At 50.2% G+C, this 17,159-nt stretch overlaps 1 protein-coding gene across 1 annotated transcript; it reads left to right on the forward strand.

The window, feature by feature from the left end:
* The first annotated feature begins 16,034 nt into the window (after positions 1-16,034).
* Positions 16,035-16,701, forward strand: LOC109764768 (small polypeptide DEVIL 4). Its single transcript, XM_020323552.4, has one exon. The coding sequence runs from the start codon at positions 16,265-16,267 to the stop codon at positions 16,382-16,384; it is 120 nt and encodes a 39-aa protein (XP_020179141.1). The 5' UTR covers positions 16,035-16,264; the 3' UTR covers positions 16,385-16,701.
* Positions 16,702-17,159: the final 458 nt, after the last annotated feature.

The following is a 17,159-nucleotide window of genomic DNA, read 5'->3' on the forward strand; positions in this document are numbered from 1 at the left end:
TGTGGCAAGGGCTCCGAGTCGGAGGAAAGTGACATTACCTCTTCAACCACCGGGTTACTGGCGCCGGTGTCATCCTGTCAATGAGCAAGTGTTGATAAGGTGGACAGCAACAAACAACGAATATAGCAAGAAGTTAAAGGTTTAAGGGTTACCTCTGACTCGGAGCTGTCGCTTAATTGCATTAGCTCCGAAGCAGTGGGTCTGCTTCCCTTTTTGCAAGGGGCGGCTTTCTTGGCGGCTTTCTTCGCCTTCCTGGCCTTCTTGGCCGCTTCATGGTCATATTTGACCCGCCAGAACTTATCATCAGCCTGAAAGATACAATGATTGATTCTTAAAACGGTTTAGATAAAGGTTATATACAGATGAAGATAAAAGTTAAAGTCAGCGGCTTACCGCTGGGGCTGGATTGGTCTTGCAGAAGGGGGCTAACCCGGTTCTTCCGCAATCTGCCAGGCTCCCGTTTAGAAGAGCCTTGGTCTCTTCCTCTGCAACGTCTTCTGGAAGATCATTGCGACTGTGCCTCTGCGGGTCATCCTTTCGCCCGGTGTACTCACACATTAAGCCGGGGCGACGGCTCAATGGGATCACCCGCCATGAGATCCAGACCCGGACCAGGTCAATTCCGTTCAGACCGTTGCCTAGCAGGGCCTTGATCTTATTGATAGTTGGAAGCAGAGGCTGGCGTTCCGCTGCAGTCAGTTTGTCCGACAGCGGATGAGTCGGCTCTAGACGTGTTGGGCGAAAGCCGGGCAGCGGGTTCTCGTCAGCCGGGGACGTATCTTGGCAATAGAACCAAGTCATATTCCAGTCCTTGGGGTGGCTCGGCGGCTCTGCGTAAGGGAAAAGACAGTCCCTACGCCGCTGGATGGAGATGCCACCTAACTCCAGACTTGGCCCGTTGGCACACTCATTTTGGCGGTTTAAGTAAAACAGCTCTCGGAAAAGCAGCAGATTAGGCTCTTCTCCAAGGTACACTTCGCAAAAGACTTGGAAGTTGCAGATGTTGGATACGGAGTTGGGTCCTATATCCTGAGGCCGTAGGTCAAAGAAGTTGAGCACGTCCCTGAAAAACTTTGAGCCGGGCGGTGCGAAGCCCCGGCTCATATGGTCTGCGAAGATCACTACCTCCCCGTCCCTTGGCTGTGGTCTCTCTTCCGACGGGTCAGGGGCACGGTAGGACATGATTTCCTTCTTAGGCAAATATCCGGACTTAACGAAATTGGCCAGGGTCTCGTCGGTGACGTTGGACCTCATCCAGTTGCAAGTGATGGGAGCCTTGGGAGGCATGGTGAAGGTTGGTAGTCTATGATAAAGAGAAAAGTGTCCGGGTTAATTATAAGCCGGAGATCTATCGTTCAAACTAAGATGGCGGCTTATAAAGGGGACTAATGATATATGTTCAGATACAGTGGGTTATTTAAGCCGCAGGGGGATTCCGAGTAAGTTGGTTATCTACGGCGTTACCACAGTTAAGCCGGAGGTTTCTACAGAGTATGGTTCTCTTTAAACCGGAAAGTTCTACGGCGCGTGTTTTCTTTAAGCCGGAAATGTAAGCCGCCAAGATTCAATGGTGGCAGTTTTTACTAAGTGTGGTAAAACAGGTTTCGCATACTACCGTAACTTTTTTGGATCAAAATGGTCGGAGCAAAGAAAATTTTCTAGACCTAAAATGCGGACGCAGGGGAGTTCTTGAGCTCGAAGGAGATCTTATGCAGTGGAAAGAGGTGTGTTTTGCAGGTGAAATGAGTAATAAACAACTACTGCAGCAAGTCTATACATATCTAAGATCAAACAAGGGTGGCAACTACGAGAACTACTGAAGCCTGCGGACAATGGCGAAGAACACGGATGAACTGTTTGAACTCTACCGCAGATCTGTTCTAACAAGGCAGAAGAGACTCACCGGAGTTGGAGAAGAGCGGAAGTCGCCGCCGTTTATCTGGTCCGAGTCAGGGTGATGCAGCGGCCGGGTTGATGAAGATCAGGGGCGCGACGGCGGCGGCAGTAGCAGAGCTCGGGCAGAGGAGCGACGGGGCAAGGAGGAAGAAGAGAGCGTGAGAAGAGCCCGTTGGGCCGGCCTAAAGGCGAGGTCATAAGTGGGCGCGAGATTCAAGGAGACCACGACGTGGTTATCTCCCCCCCCACGACGCCTCGATTTTCGGAATGACAGTAAAAGTAAAGATCCGTTGCGGATCTGGCGGAGTAAAAAATGGACTTAATGGAGGATGACGTCACGGCGGATTATCCGGAGTCCAGAGGATGACGTCACTCCGGGTTATGGCCTTCACATGAATGGTAAGCCGAAGATTTTTTCTGTCAGAAGAGTGGAAGATTGACATGAGCCGGCTCAAATCAATCTGGGGCCTAATGTTGAGGATATAGACCTTAGAGTCACCCGCCAGGAGGGGCCGGGTTACTCGTACGGTCATTGCCAGAAGCCCGGAGCCAAGTTTCAAGACGATGGGCCAGAGATGGGCTGAGACCCGGATATGGCTTAAGGCCCGTAGTTACAATCATTATTATAGTAGAACTTGTAGCGTAAGGCAAGTATAGTTTAGAGTCCGAGCCGGACACTCCTATGAGCCGGCCGGGACTCTAAGGGCTGCTGGGCGTGTTCCTCCCTATATAAAGGGACGACCCGGCAGCGGTTTAAGGGCGACAACAATCTCATCGAGAGCCGGGCATAACTGTTTAGCTCCTGGCGATCGTAACCCTAATCAATATCACCTCAAACTGGCCGTAGGCTTTTACCTTCACCGTAAGGGGCCGAACCAGTATAAACCCTCGTGTTCCTTGTCCCGCATAACCCCTTCAAGATTCCTAGTTGCGATGGCTTCACGACTAAGTCCTAGCTCAAGGACATCTGCCGTGACAACTCCACGACACCATAGGAACACTTTGGAGCAACATCCGGGCCAGACCCACAGCAAGATCCCCTCCGTGTAGACCCTACGCGTCCGGTTCCCCCCTCCAGGTGCCGGCGGCGCCGCCGTCCGTGAGGGGGGGCACACCCCGGAGACGCGTGTCGCCTCTTCGGACATGGCACCACACCACCCTGCATGTATATATGAGGGCCCGGTGCGACGTTCCGGTGGCATTGCTATCCCCCCAGGGCCCCCGTCCCGCCTAACCATGTAGCGTTAGACCACGAGATCTAGCCCTTTGACTTTACACGGACGGGCTTTGACTAGTGGAACTCTCCACCCGGTTGTGTTAGGTCAGCCCATAGGAACACTTTGGAGCAACATACGGGCCAGACCCACAGTAAGATCCCCTCCGTGTAGACCCGACGCGTCCGTTTCCCCCCTCCAGGTGCCGGCGGCGCCGCCGTCCGTGAGGGGGGGCACACCCCGGAGTAGGGCTGCAAGAAAAAGCTCGAGGCTCGTGAGCCACACGAAATTGACTCGTTTTTTGGCTCGACTCGAGATCGACTCGAAAAGAAATGAGCTGAGTTTAAACACTTTACATAGCTCGATCGACAAACGAGCCGATCTTGAGCCAATATTAGCTCGCTCGATTTTAGCTCGATAGCTCGACATAGTATCATTATGTTAAATGATCATGCCATATATTAAATGGAGATAATATAATTTGTTACCGTATATGTTGTCCATGATTTTCCCATTTTATTATTAGCAAACATGGAAGCTTAATTAAGTACGGAGAAAACTTAGGGTTAGTAATGGTACGTGGTCAACTGTCTATTAAAATCATGTTTTTTTTTACAGAAGTTCCAACTCACAAGCCACAAGTCAACCTCTGTCAGATCTTCGGCCCAGTTTATCTCAATGAAATTTGCGAAGAATAGCGGAGAGAAATGGTAACGTAATAAGGGAAAGGGAGCTAGCAGCTTCCATATCGCCCCCAAAAAAGAACCAAAAAGTTCCAGAGGCATCTTCCATTCATTTCGATTTAGGTCTTTCTGCACCATATTTAGATCTTCCCTTTCTACGATCCGGAATTCCCAGCAAATCCTTGACTCCTCGAATACGATGGGATTTCACACCTGGCGAATCTTTCACTCTACCTCCTCTGACTAAGACTATAGAATGTTCCTGCGAATTATGACCTTCGCCCGCAGGCTCATCAAACAACGCTTTTGAGCTTTCTTCAGGATTTGGCCCGAACTGTTCGGCAGATTCCCACGCGTTACGCACCCGTTCGCCACTTTGTTCTCAACTATTCCGATTCCAGCAAACGGAGCAGTATATGCATCTTTATTTTCTAGTTCAAGTCCTACGACAACTCCAAGCCCATCTGTGGCCTGCACTAGACTGCAAATTTTTGGTCTTTCGACAATAATTTATTTTGCCCATTATATGTCTGTCGTGAATCACTATGTTATGTTGACACTAGACTTTCGGTTGTGAGATAATAAGTCAAACTACTTGAAGAAATTTATATTAACATTGTCTTGATTGGAATATTATTTTAGTGCTTTCTTTTGTTGTTATGTGCCATATCTAGTTGGAATAATCACCATTGATTTATAACTTTTATCATCTCATTTAGCTCAAAACTAGCTCGAGATTGACTCGAGATCGGTACAAGCTGAATACGAGTCATGTTCTACAGCTTGACCTTGAGCTTCACCTAGTTTGAGCTTGCTCGAATTTTAATATGAGTTGAGCTGAGCCAACTCCAACTCGCTCGAACTCGACTCATTTGCAGCCCTACCCCGGAGATGCGCGCCGCCTCTTTGGACATGGCACCACACCACCCCGCATGTATGAGGGCCCGGTGCGACGCTCCGGTGGTATTGCTATCCCCCCAGGGCCCCCGTCCCGCCTCTTCAGACATGGCACCACATCGCCCCACATGTATGAGGGCCCGGTTAGACGGGATAGTGTACCTGGGGGGGGTTAGCAATGCCGCTAGGTGTTGCTTTGGGCCCTCCTACGGTTGTGGAAGCCTGGTGGCTGGTGCAGGCACCTGGCACGCAGCTCCGGGGTGTGCCCCCCCTCACCGGCGTCGCTGTGGGGCACGGCGGCAGCAACGTCCGTGAGGGGGGCAACCGATATACCATCGGGGTATGTTTTTTTGTTAGATAAGGCACATTTATGTTGTGAAAAAAAACAGGAAAAAGTAAATAATATAAATAAAAAATAAAAAATAAAAAAAATAAAAAATAGAGGTATGCCGACGGCAAGGCCGTCGGCATACCTGTGCACACGGCCACGGATCGATGACGTGGCAAAGGGCGGGGATCGATGACGTGGCAACATCCATGGGCCAGGCCTATGCCGACGGCCAGGCCGTCGGCATAGATTTGCCACCCCACGGACCGGCGAGCGACGCAAATCGATGACGTGGCGGGCGACGCGGATCGATGACGTGGGGGCTATGCCGGCGGCCGCCGTTAGCCCGTCGGCGTAGACTGACGCCGTCAAAAGGCCGTTTCCGCCCGGGTAGCCAGGCCCACGTTCTATGCCGACGGGCTTATCTATGCCGACGGCCGCCGTAGGCATATTTCTCGCGACGCCGATGGCTGAGCTTTGCCGACGGAGGCCGTCGGCATAGATGGATATACGCCGACGGCTTACGGCTTGGGCTGGGCCGTCGGGATAGGCCAATCTATGCCGACGGGGGCCGTCGGCATAGGTTCGGCTGTCGGCATCGCTAGTTATTCTGGTAGTGACGGGCCTCTTTCTCGTGTTCTTCTTCTTCCTTCCTGTTTCTCTAAACCTTTTCTCACTAACATTACTTCTCCTCAATCCGAAACAAACCTTTATCTCCAATCCTGCACCTTCTTTTTCAAATTCGGCGCTCAACGGACAAGTCCACATCCATGGCGAGTAGTTCTGTACCTGCTGATTACAGAGCCGCCACAAGCCTGATCAGTTCCCAAATTGAATCAGATCTAGACCCATATGCTCATTGCCACATCTGTCAGGGGAAGTCGAGCCTGGCAGGGGCGCAGGAGCGAGACCATCGCTCGAATGGGCGATGTGGAGGTGTGGAAGCCATCGGTGGCATGGAATCTTAGGGATTGAGGAAATAGAGGGGATGCTGGGATCGCAGGAAGGGGATAGAGGGGATGTCGACGGTGCTGCCGGCACTCAACGCTGCCGCGTCGCCGAGGTGGGAGGCGCCATCTAGATCCGGGCAAAGAGAGGCGAGGAAGACGGGCAGCGGGTGGAGAAGGGAGATGGTCGGCGGGAGGGTTCCACGATGGCGGCGTCGGCGTCGTCCACACGAGATAGATCGAGGCAGTAGCTCGATCGAGAAAAATACGCACCCATGTTGTTCCTCCTCCAGCGCGGGTCCTCGCCCTCCTCCGCCGCGGTGGAGACCATCGTTCCCCTTGTCTCTCGTTCGCCGCGTCGCCAGCGGAGGAGGCTCCGGCGGTGGCGGTGTGGGATCTGGCATCTCGAGGGGATGGAGAGACGATGGCGGCGCAGCGATCTCGAGGGCATCGAGAGACGACGGCGGCGGCGTTTAATCGAGGAGATCGGGAGCCAACGGTGGCGCCGCTTACTCGAGGGGATCAAGAGGACAGCGGCGGCGACGGGAGGGGATCGAGAGGACGGCGGCAGCGACGGGAGGGGATCGAGAGGAACGGCGTTCCTCCTGCGGGATGGTTTTCTTGGGGTGCGTGCATGGGATGGGGTGAGGTGGGGTGGGGAGGTGATGAAAAAAACCAGCGGAAAAAAACGGACGAAAAAACCGTCTATGATGGGACAAAAATTGACCGGCGGAGACTACCAACTGCTTCATTAGGAGTAGAGAAAATCTGGAGGCGTTTCCTATTTGGCGCTAGGCGCCAGTTTGCACCTGCAGCGCTGCGAGCTGGGCCGATCCATCTACTTTTTGTTTTTTCAAAAGAGAAATAGAAGTGTGTACTGCTAGTCGAACTGGCAACCGCTCCTACGAGCAACAATGCACCAACCACCCCGCCACCGTATACGCGGGTCCACCTCGAAGCGGTACCAGGAGAGGCGACTGCGGGCGATTGCTCCGAACGCTAGGGTTAGGGTTTCCGCGCGGTGGTGGTGTTGTCTCCGGTGGCTTGTGAAGGGGCGACGGCGCTCCCTGAACGGGCAGATCGGTGTGAGTCTTTCTCGTCTGTGGCTGCGCCATGGCGGAGAAAGCGAGGAGCGGTGGTGCTGCGACTCCTAGATCGGATGCGTCATCAAAGGGAGGGGTAAACCAGAAAACGGCGACGGCAAATCGGGACGTGGCAGGGTCGGCCGTGAGGGCGGCGATTGGCACGCAGAGCAGGGAATCGTCAAAGTCGTCGGCTGATGGTAAGGGGTCAGAGGAAGCAGCAGGGCTAGTAGCACGGATGGGCGATCTAGTATTTGACAGAGAAAGAAGCGGCAGGATTCATATTCAACGAGTCTGGCCGTGAACATCCTAGAGCGACCAAGTGGTCTGTGGTTGGGAAAGCATTCACTCCACGGGCTGTAAACTTCAAAGCTTTAGAAAAAGCTATGTACAAGGCGTGGGGATTGCATAAGGAGGCGAAGTTCAAGGATATAGGACCGAACATGTTTGTGGTGCACTTTGGAAGCGAGGGGGACTGGAGACATGCTCTGAATAATGGCCCTTGGCAATTTGATTTTAATGTGTTGGTTCTGAAGGATTATGAAGGCAAAACAAGGCCGTCTGAGATGGTCTTTGATTCAGTTGAATGTTGGGTTCGTGTATCTGTTCTACCATTAGACAGACGGTGCAAAGAGTTCGGCGAAGCCCTCGGGAATTGGATTGGTAAAGCTATTAGGGTGGATGTGGAAAAAGATGGGTTTGCGAAAGGAACGGACCTGCGAGTTCGGACCAAGCTGTCGATATTTGAACCATTAGTACGAGGTTTCAACCTGAAGGAATCGGAGGATGACCCAGTTGGTACATGGTATAAATTTTCTTACGAGAAAATACCACACTTCTGTTTTGAGTGCGGACGGTTAGTGCATGGTGTGGATGGATGTGTTCCTCCGGTGAGTTCTGACCTTCAATGGGGTGAATGGCTACGTGCTTCACCAGGAAGATCCTCTTCTTTCAAAGACGGGACGCAGTGGCCGTCGCATAGTGCAAATAGTTTCAACAGCGCAAGATCAAGTGAGGGGATGATGGATTGGAAGGGTGACATGGGGAAGAGAGGAACATGATACGTTCGTGATCTCCCAACGAAGCGTAACCTTAACAGACAATTTCATGGTTCGGCTGACTCCCGCACTGGCGTGGAGAGCAGTAATAATGGGGTTGATGTTAACAGCCCAAACAAGACCCGGCACAGGCCGGCTGATCAGAGAGGTGGTGATCTTAGGGAGGACCTAGAGAAAAAGAAGGAGAAGGAGCTGAGAAATGACCTGAGGCAGCGGCAGCAAAACAGACAAGCAGAGATCCGCCAACACTACAGGCAACATGCAATGAGGGATTCAGGAGGATGGGGCAGCTCCAGTCGCTATAGAGAGAGGGAGAGGACAAGTGGCAGATATATACGGATCCCAAGGCAGGAGTATGTGCCTAGGTCTCCAAGGAGTCCCAACTTCCAGGAACAGCAGGAGAGAAAGAGAAGGCCCAAGCAGCATTGGGTCGCCAAGGGAGATCCGGACAGGCAAGTGGGCAACGATACTTTCATTCGTGATACTAGACAGAAAACTTCTAGTGTGTTTGATCGTATCTCAGAGGGCGATGATCGATCGGCGGACCCTGCTGGACAGGGCCGCCGGACGCAATGAATATTCTTGCCTGAACTGTCGAGGACTGGGGTTGGACTCGACAGTTGGCGAATTACGAGACCTGATACGGTCCTACAACCCAGCGGTGGTGTTCTTATGCGAAACAAAGAAAAAGGCTAAGGCGATGGAGAGGCTCAAGTGGAGTCTTGGGTTCAGAAGCGGTGTTGCTGTGGATTGCCAGGGTTTAAGTGGTGGACTCGCACTATGGTGGAGGGATAATATCTAGGTCACTATCAGACCGTGGTGCCAGTATTTCATAGATGCGGAGATCAATGTGGATGGTAAAGCTTGTAGATTCACTGGTTTCTACGGCGAGCCAAAAACTGAGTTGCGTAAGAAATCGTGGGATGCCCTACAATATCTTTGCTCTCAGGACAATCTGCCCTGGTTATGTGCAGGAGATTTTAACGAGATACTAGAGCGGTCAGAACAAGTAGGTGGGAACCAAAGAAGCTTTACACAGATGGAGGGTTTTAAAGAGTGCTTGTCTAGCTGCGGATTGGCTGACTTGGGCTTCTCGGGATACCCATATACTTGGGACAATAAGCGGGACAACGAGGAGAATATCCAAGTTAGATTGGACAGGGCCACATGCAATAACAGTTTCATGGCTCTTTTTCCGGACACGGCGGTGGAGCACGTGTTAACAGAGGAGTCCGACCACGTTGCGTTGATCATCCGTGCCATGGAGACAGCTCCTGGTGTGGTAAACAAGGGGGAGAGGCCGTTCCGTTTTGAGGAAATGTGGATAAAGCATGATGGTTACGATGACATGGTGATGAAGGCATGGGCAGACGCAGGGAGGCAAGGAGGTAATATTGGCGAGGTATGCGAGAAGCTTCATGGAGTTTCAGCGGACCTGCAACAATGGGGACGTCGTGTTTTTGGTTCGGTACGGCGGCAGATCATAAAACTGAAGGAACAATTGAAAAATGCAAAAGAGAGGGCGTTGGGCACTGGCCTAACTGCCGAGGTTAGAAATATCGAGGAGCAGCTCCGAGAGGTATATGAGCGAGAGGAAATTATGTACAAACAAAGGTCCAGAGTAGGTTGGCTGAAAGAAGGAGATCAGAACACCCAATACTTTCAGAATCGAGCGTCCCACCGGAAAAGAAAAAATACAGTACGGGCCTTGAGACGAGATGATGGTACGCGCTGTAAGATTGATGAGGAAATGAGGGAGATGGCTGCAGCCTATTATCAGAATCTGTTTACTTCAGAAGGGTCTATGCATGCTGACCGCTTGCTTCAACACTTTGAAAGTGTGATTTCTGAAAATATGAATGACAAACTTACGGCTGCTATTTCAGACTTGGAAATAGAGACTGCTCTTTTCCAAATGGGGCCTACGAAGGCGCCCGGGCCTGACGGATTTCCGGCGCTATTTTACCAAAGGCACTGGCCGATGGTACGTGGAGATGTGTGTACGGCGGTTCGAGATTTTCTTGCAGGGGTCGCTGCTCCAAATTCTTTTAACAACACCGTTATAGTCATGATTCCGAAGGTTACTTCGCCGGAGTTATTATCACAATTCCGACCCATCAGCCTATGTAATGTTCTATACAAGATCGCTACAAAAGTCCTCGCCAATAGACTCAAGGTGATCTTGCCACTGCTGATATCTAAGGAGCAGAGTGCTTTTGTCCCCGGAAGGCTAATCACGGATAATGTTCTCGTCGCGTATGAATGTGTGCATGCGATTAGGACAAGAAAGCGCAAGAACCCTCTCTGTGCGGTCAAGCTGGACATGATGAAGGCGTATGACAGGGTGGAATGGATTTTTCAAATGTTGAGAAAACTTGGTTTTGCCGAGGGCTGGATTGCGATGGTCATGAGATGTATCACTTCTGCACGTTTTTCTGTCAAACTAAATGGGGGACTCTCGCGCAGCTTTGTGCCATCTAGGGGACTCCGACAAGGAGACCCGCTTTCCCCATACCTATTTCTATTCTGCGTGGAAGGTTTTTCAGCTTTGCTAAAGCATGCCCAAAGGGAGAACTCAATTAAAGGGGTGTCATTCGGGAGCACCGGCCCCCATGTCACACACCTTCTTTTTGCTGATGATAGTATTGTATTTTTGGAGGGATCCCAGGAAACAATGCAAACGTTAAAGAACATACTGGCCGACTACGAGGTGGCCCCGGGTCAGAAGGTAAACCTCCAAAAATCATCCATATTCTTTGGGAAAGGATGCAGAGCGGAGGATAAAGTTATGCTCAAGCAAGCTATAGGTATCAATTCGGAGGCTTTAAGTGAACGGTATCTAGGGGACTCCGACAAGGGCACGTTCAAGTATGTACGGGAAAGCTCGACAGGCAAGGTCTCTGGATGGAAGGGACAAGGGTTGTCGAAGGCAGCTAGAGAGATTCTTATTAAGTCAGGGCTTCAGTCTACTCCTACTTACACCATGAGCTGCTTTCAACTCACAAAGAAGATGTGCCGGAACCTGAAATCGATCTCCTCGAAATTCTGGTGGGGTGCAGCAAATGGTGAAAGGAAGGTACACTGGATTTCTTGGCATAAGATGTGCTCTTCGAAGAGAGAGGGAGGCATGGGATTCAGGGACCCGGAGGCTTTCAACCAAGCGTTGCTTGCTAAGCAAGCTTGGAGGATTCTGCAAAACCCTGAATCCCTTTGTGCTCGAGTGCTTAAGGCACGGTACTTCAAGGAGGGATCAATTATGACAGCTACATGCCCAAGTGGAGCCTCGTTCACTTTCCGGAGCATTTTGCATGGAAGAGACCTGTTACAAGATGGTTTGGTGTGGAGGATTGGTGATGGCACCTCTGTCAATGTGCATCATGATAATTGGATTCCAAGACAGGGAAGCCTCAAGCCGTTGGGTCAGGTGTATATGCATGGTGTTACCAAGGTGGCTGACCTGCTCAATGTTCAGGGAGATACATGGGATGATGCAAAAATTGATGGAATGTTCTCTCCTGATGATGCACAAGATATCAAACAGATTGTGGTTGGTGGACCGGGTGTAAGGGATTATCTTGCATGGAACTTTACAAAGAATGGCCAATTTACTGTAAAATCTGCATATCACTTGAAAATGAGCAGCAAAGGAGCGAGGACCGGACGGCCGGGTACCTCGTCCTCGCTCAGGAAGCATAAGATGTGGTTGGCGCTATGGAGTACGGACATACCGAACAAGGCGAAGATCCATACCTGGCGGCTTCTGCGTAACGGCTTGGCTGTTGGGGCGGAGCTGCACCGACGACGGATCAAGGAAGGAGTCTTCTGTGTTGCATGCGGTAGGGAAGAGTCCATTTATCATCGTTTTCGGGCTTGCCCGCATTCCCAGCTATTCTGGAGAGCCCTGAGAGAAGAGCTGGAGGCCCCTGTTGTAACACCGCCGGAGTTGGATGGATCTTTTAGCTCTATCTCGTCATGGATGCAGGATTGGTTAGCTGATGCAACTGAGGTGGAACGGGAGACGATGATCCAAGCTCTTTACGGGATGTGGTTAGCGAGGAATGAGGCGAGGGACGGCCACCGGATTGCTGATGCAAGAACGGTCGCTAGGAGGGTGTGTGACCATACGAATGAATGGAGAGAAGTGCATCCTAAAGGACCCAGAGTGCTATCTGAAAAAATTATGGAGACGTGGAAACCACCTGAGATGGGGTGGGTAAAGGCAAATGCGGACGGTGCGTCGACGAAGCTGCGAACAAGAGGAGGAGGAGGAGTGGTCCTACGAGATCATGGTGGCGCGTTCAGAGGAGGGGTGTGTGCGTTCCTCCCAAGCACCTCCGATCCCCAGTTACTGGAGCTAATGGCGAGCCGGCAGGCGATGCAACTTGCGATTCAGCAAGGATTTCAGAAAGTTCACTTGGAACTCGATAGCAAAGAGGTGGTGGCCATGCTCAACAACAGCAGCAAGGATCTCTCGGCGATGGGTCCAATCGTCGATTAAGTGAAAGAGATGCTCAGAACTAGACAAGAGTACAAGGTGAGCTGGGTGAGAAGAACGGCAAATGGCGCGGCACATTTGCTAGCTAAGGAGGGGGTTAGCATGGAGATGAATAAAGTGTGGCTTAATGGACCACCTGAGTGTATCCTGCAGGTTGTCGCTGAGGAGATTCCAGGTGTTCTTTAACAACCTGCAAGTAGTGCAGTTTTTAGACTTTTTCAGTTTCGTTCCGGTTGTTTTCCTTTGGTTTGTTGCCTGCTGTTAAGGCAGATGAGACTGCGGATACTGTGAACTTGTTTTGCTTTCTTAGCTTGGAATAAATGCTTTACCCCTAAAAGAAAACCACCCCGCCACCAAACATCACGTGACTAAATTCATCTTTCCATTCTTTCCATCTTTCCTCTTTTCTTTTTCTTCCTTTCTTCTATTTTATTGTTCCTGGTTCGCGTACTTTTTTGTTTAAATGGACGAACATTTTTAGAATTTGTGAACTTATTTTCAAATTTGATGAACTTTTTTGAAATTGATGAAAATTTTCAAAATCAATGAACTTTTTTTCAATTTCTATTAACTTTTTCCAAATCAATGATTTTTTTTTCATTTTGATGAACTTTTTTATAAATCGATGAACTTTCTTCAAAATCAATGAAGTTTTTTTCAAATCAGTGAACTATTTTTCAAATTTGATGAGTTTTTTTTTCAAAATTGATGAACTGTTTAAAATTGATGAACTTTTTTTGTTCAAAACAATTGAAATTTTTTCATAATCGATGAACTTCTTTCAAAATCGATGAACTTTTTTTCAAAATCGATGAACTTTAAAAAAAATCTTGAACTTTTATGAATTTTGATGAACTTTTTTAAAAATTCGTGAATCTTTCTCAAATTGACGAACTTTTTTTTCACTTTGTATGAACCTTTTCAAATTGATGAACTTTCTTCAAGTTCACTTTTATTTCATTGTGAATTCTTTTTTATTTATATCATAAAAAATACGCATAACAAACTGGGTAGATATTACTCCTACTTGCTAATGTTGTATGAAAGGAAGGGTCAAATAGAATATTTTCCTCACGTTGGACAACACAGAGGCATCAGCCGAGTGGTTATTGCCTAAAATGTTTTAAGTGAGTGGGCAGGGATCGAATCATGTTTCTCCCTTTTCTGCAAATATTACATTCCTTTCTGTGCGGTCCTCGGCCGGCCCGCTATGGCTGCGCTGCGAGCGCCAGTTGCGATAACTGGCGCCTGAAGCGCCGAGCAGGAGCTCCCACCAAACAAGATATGAGGTAATATATGCTATAAAAAAGTTTAGTTTCATGCAACAAGACCCATATTGCAAAACCATTTCTCTAATTTTCTGCAACAAGATCTTTGTTGCAAAAATTGCAACATCTCCCGCTGCCACGTCTAATTTTCTGCAACAAGACCGTTGCTGCAAATATTACAACAACATCTCCGCCCGCGTCGCACACTTGCACAGTCGTCATCGTTCACTGTCAATGTTCCGCAACAACGTCAACAGAGATGCATGGCCAATTGCGTAGTGGAGGTGGACGTACGTGTGCGGTGATGTGGTTGCTGCCAGCGAGGGCGATGAAGTTCATGGTGCTCCACGATGGACATGGGGGATCTCACCGGATCCGTCGATCCGCTCGACGGGGAGGCGTTTGGCGGCTGAGATCCGACATGGATGTGCTCAGTGACGACGACATACAGGCGGCGGCGCTTGGCTTGGCTGCTGTTGCTCTCCCTACTCGGTGCACTGCGAGATCTAGCCATGTTCAGTATGTAACAAAAGGCTAGTTGCAAACTCCATCCGTGAAACAAAGCACCAGTTGTAGATACTTGCATATGGAAGGGGTCGCTCTCGATCAACGGTGCATCCGATGGACAGGGAGGCGGCGGGCGCTCGCACGGGATCGGTCGGCTGAAGGTAAGCGTTTCCCAAAAAGTTTACAATTGGATTTATATTCAAAAGATATTTTGTACTCCCTCCGTTTTTCTTTTGTTTGCGTATAAGTTTTTGCCCTTTTTTTGCTCTTAGTCTGCGCCTAGGCTTTTTTCTCCCAATCTTTCCGATACTACCCATCTGGTTCATCTTTTTTGTTAGATTTATATGACCAAACTAAATTAAGAGGGCTCCTAATAAACCTGAAGCAGGTAGTACTACGTTATCTTATCTTGTCATGATAGTCAGGGGGTGTTTGGTTACAAGGACTAGACTAGAAAAGGTCCCTTTTAGTCCCTATGTAACCAAACGGGAGGGACTTTTTTTAAGGGACTAATAAAAGACTCTACTAGAGGGTCTTTTTTCTTTAGTCCCCTGGAACTAAAAAAAGTCTAGTTGGTCAAAAAAAAAAGTCTAGTCCCTTGCAACCAAACACCCCTCGGTACTCAGTAGTAGTACCTTGTTCTAGTAATTAAATGCCGCGAATCTCCCTCCACGTCGTGCCCACATGTCGGACTGTTGACTGGAATTGTCTTTAGGAAAACAGCCATGGAAGTAATCCACCAATCGAAGAAAGCAAAGATGGCCACTCGTGTGCACACCCACCATGCATCCAGGCCAGGCCGACAGGCGCACATGCACCCACGGTCCCCGACCCCGGCCCCCAAGTGGTTAGCACTACCTCGTTAACATCTGCTACCTCTAATAAACCGAGAGAGAATCGATGAACTGTCCGAATAGGAAAATGACAAAACGACTACGAGTGGGCCATGCATGCTCCAACTAAAGCATGTGCCAATAAATTGAAGGCCGGCCGCGACACTCTCTTAACGACTTGTCTTCACGAAAGCATGTGCCAATAAAGCTATCGTATGGAGCACCTCTGATCTCACTAGTCGCTAATGAAATCCTGGTGTCTGATTAACCAACAAAAGCCTTTGTCAAGCCTCAGGTGCGCCTGATCCTGCGCGCTAAAAAGATCCGGATACCTTAAACGCAAACTGGTGCTAATTTTTTATAAATGAAATGAGTATCTGCACGCACTGTAAACATTGTCCACTCCGGTACGCTGTGCTGGACTCGACCAGTGGAGTAGCACCAAACAGTAAAAAGAAGGGTGGCAGGCCCGTGCGCGGTCCTAGTCGAGTCATGAACCAGCATGGGAACAAAGACAGAGGAGGTGGTGGCCTGTCCTGGTCCTGTACTGCATTGACCTGGAGCGCACGAGAGGGCGGGCGTGCGTGCGTGGGCATGGCAGAGCGACCCTTCACCGCCGTGCCCCCGACACATTTTCCGCCGGGGCCAGGGCACGCACGCGCGCGCACACGGCGCTAGCTCTCCTCTGACGACGGCCGAACCACCCTGCCCGGCGGTCCGGGGGGCAGCAGGAATCCGCGCCGCGCTGTCCGCCTCGCTGCCTGCCGCTGCACGCCCATGTGGCCCTGCCCACGCCCGCATTATCAATTACTAGTAGCTGGCTCTTGTGTGCCATCCGGATCTGGATCTAGCTCCCTCCTCCATCCCCATATATAAGCGAGCACACCCGTTGGAGCCGTGACCCATCATCACCACTGCCTTTAGCCGAGAAGAAGAGATCACTAGCCAGAGCGAGAGCTCACCATTCAACAACACTCCTTCACCAAACCTTGCTCACTTCCAACGATCATCCATCGCCACGCCACACACAGACAGAGTGTGCGTGTTGAAGAGAAGATGAAGCTTACCGGGAGCCAGATGAGAGGAGGAGGCTTGAGCAAGACCTTGAAGGAGCACAGGGCCAGGCTCTACATCATCAAGCGCTGCGTCGTCATGCTCCTGCGGTGGCACGACTGACTCCCTCCATCCTTCCGTTCCATGGACGGTGTTTGAAGCCAAGATTTCTTTTCTGATTTTGGATCTGTGATTTGATCGTGCTGTGCCTGAATGGCGTCGGCCGGCGCAGGTTGTACATAGTACAAAAAGAGGCCAGTTAATTATAGAAGTAGAAGTAGCAGCAAAGCAAAGCAATAGGATTAGGGTATAGTGTTCGTTGGTTCACCGCTTTCAGTTCCAGCAAGTGTGCCCCATTGTACTGTTCTTGCATCACTGAAGAATGTACTGGAATGCAACAGCATCAGCTGAAAGAGAAGTGATCGATACTGTTCTAGCTCGGTGTTTCTTGCACGTGTCGATCCAGTCCGGCCAGTTCCAACTGTTCCCAGTTCTTTTGCCCGAATATGGGAATTCTCTCAGAATCCGACCCCTACCCGGCTTCTTCTAGAATCTTTGAGCCTCATTTGTTTCACAATCCTGACTCTAACTAGATAGGATTGTAAAACAAATGAGGCTCAAAGATTCTGGGAGAAGCTGAATAGGGGTTGGATTCTGGAAGAATCGCCTGATTCTGATAAAAAAACTGGGCCGGAGAGGGGCAGCAAGGAGAGGGGGCCGAAGACCAAGTCGCCGGAGAGGAGAACCAAGGTGGTGCAGGCCACGCACGCTGCACGCAGCAGCCAGCCTCGACTTCAGTGTCTACTCTAGCAGCCTGGCTGGCGTTCTCCTCTCCCATATGTCAGCGGGCGTGCCGGGAGGGAACCCGCAAGCTCTGCCCCAACGCTGCGCGAGCTAG

Source organism: Aegilops tauschii, chromosome 7, assembly GCF_002575655.3.
Source record: "Aegilops tauschii subsp. strangulata cultivar AL8/78 chromosome 7, Aet v6.0, whole genome shotgun sequence".
Taxonomy (NCBI): Eukaryota; Viridiplantae; Streptophyta; class Magnoliopsida; order Poales; family Poaceae; genus Aegilops; species Aegilops tauschii.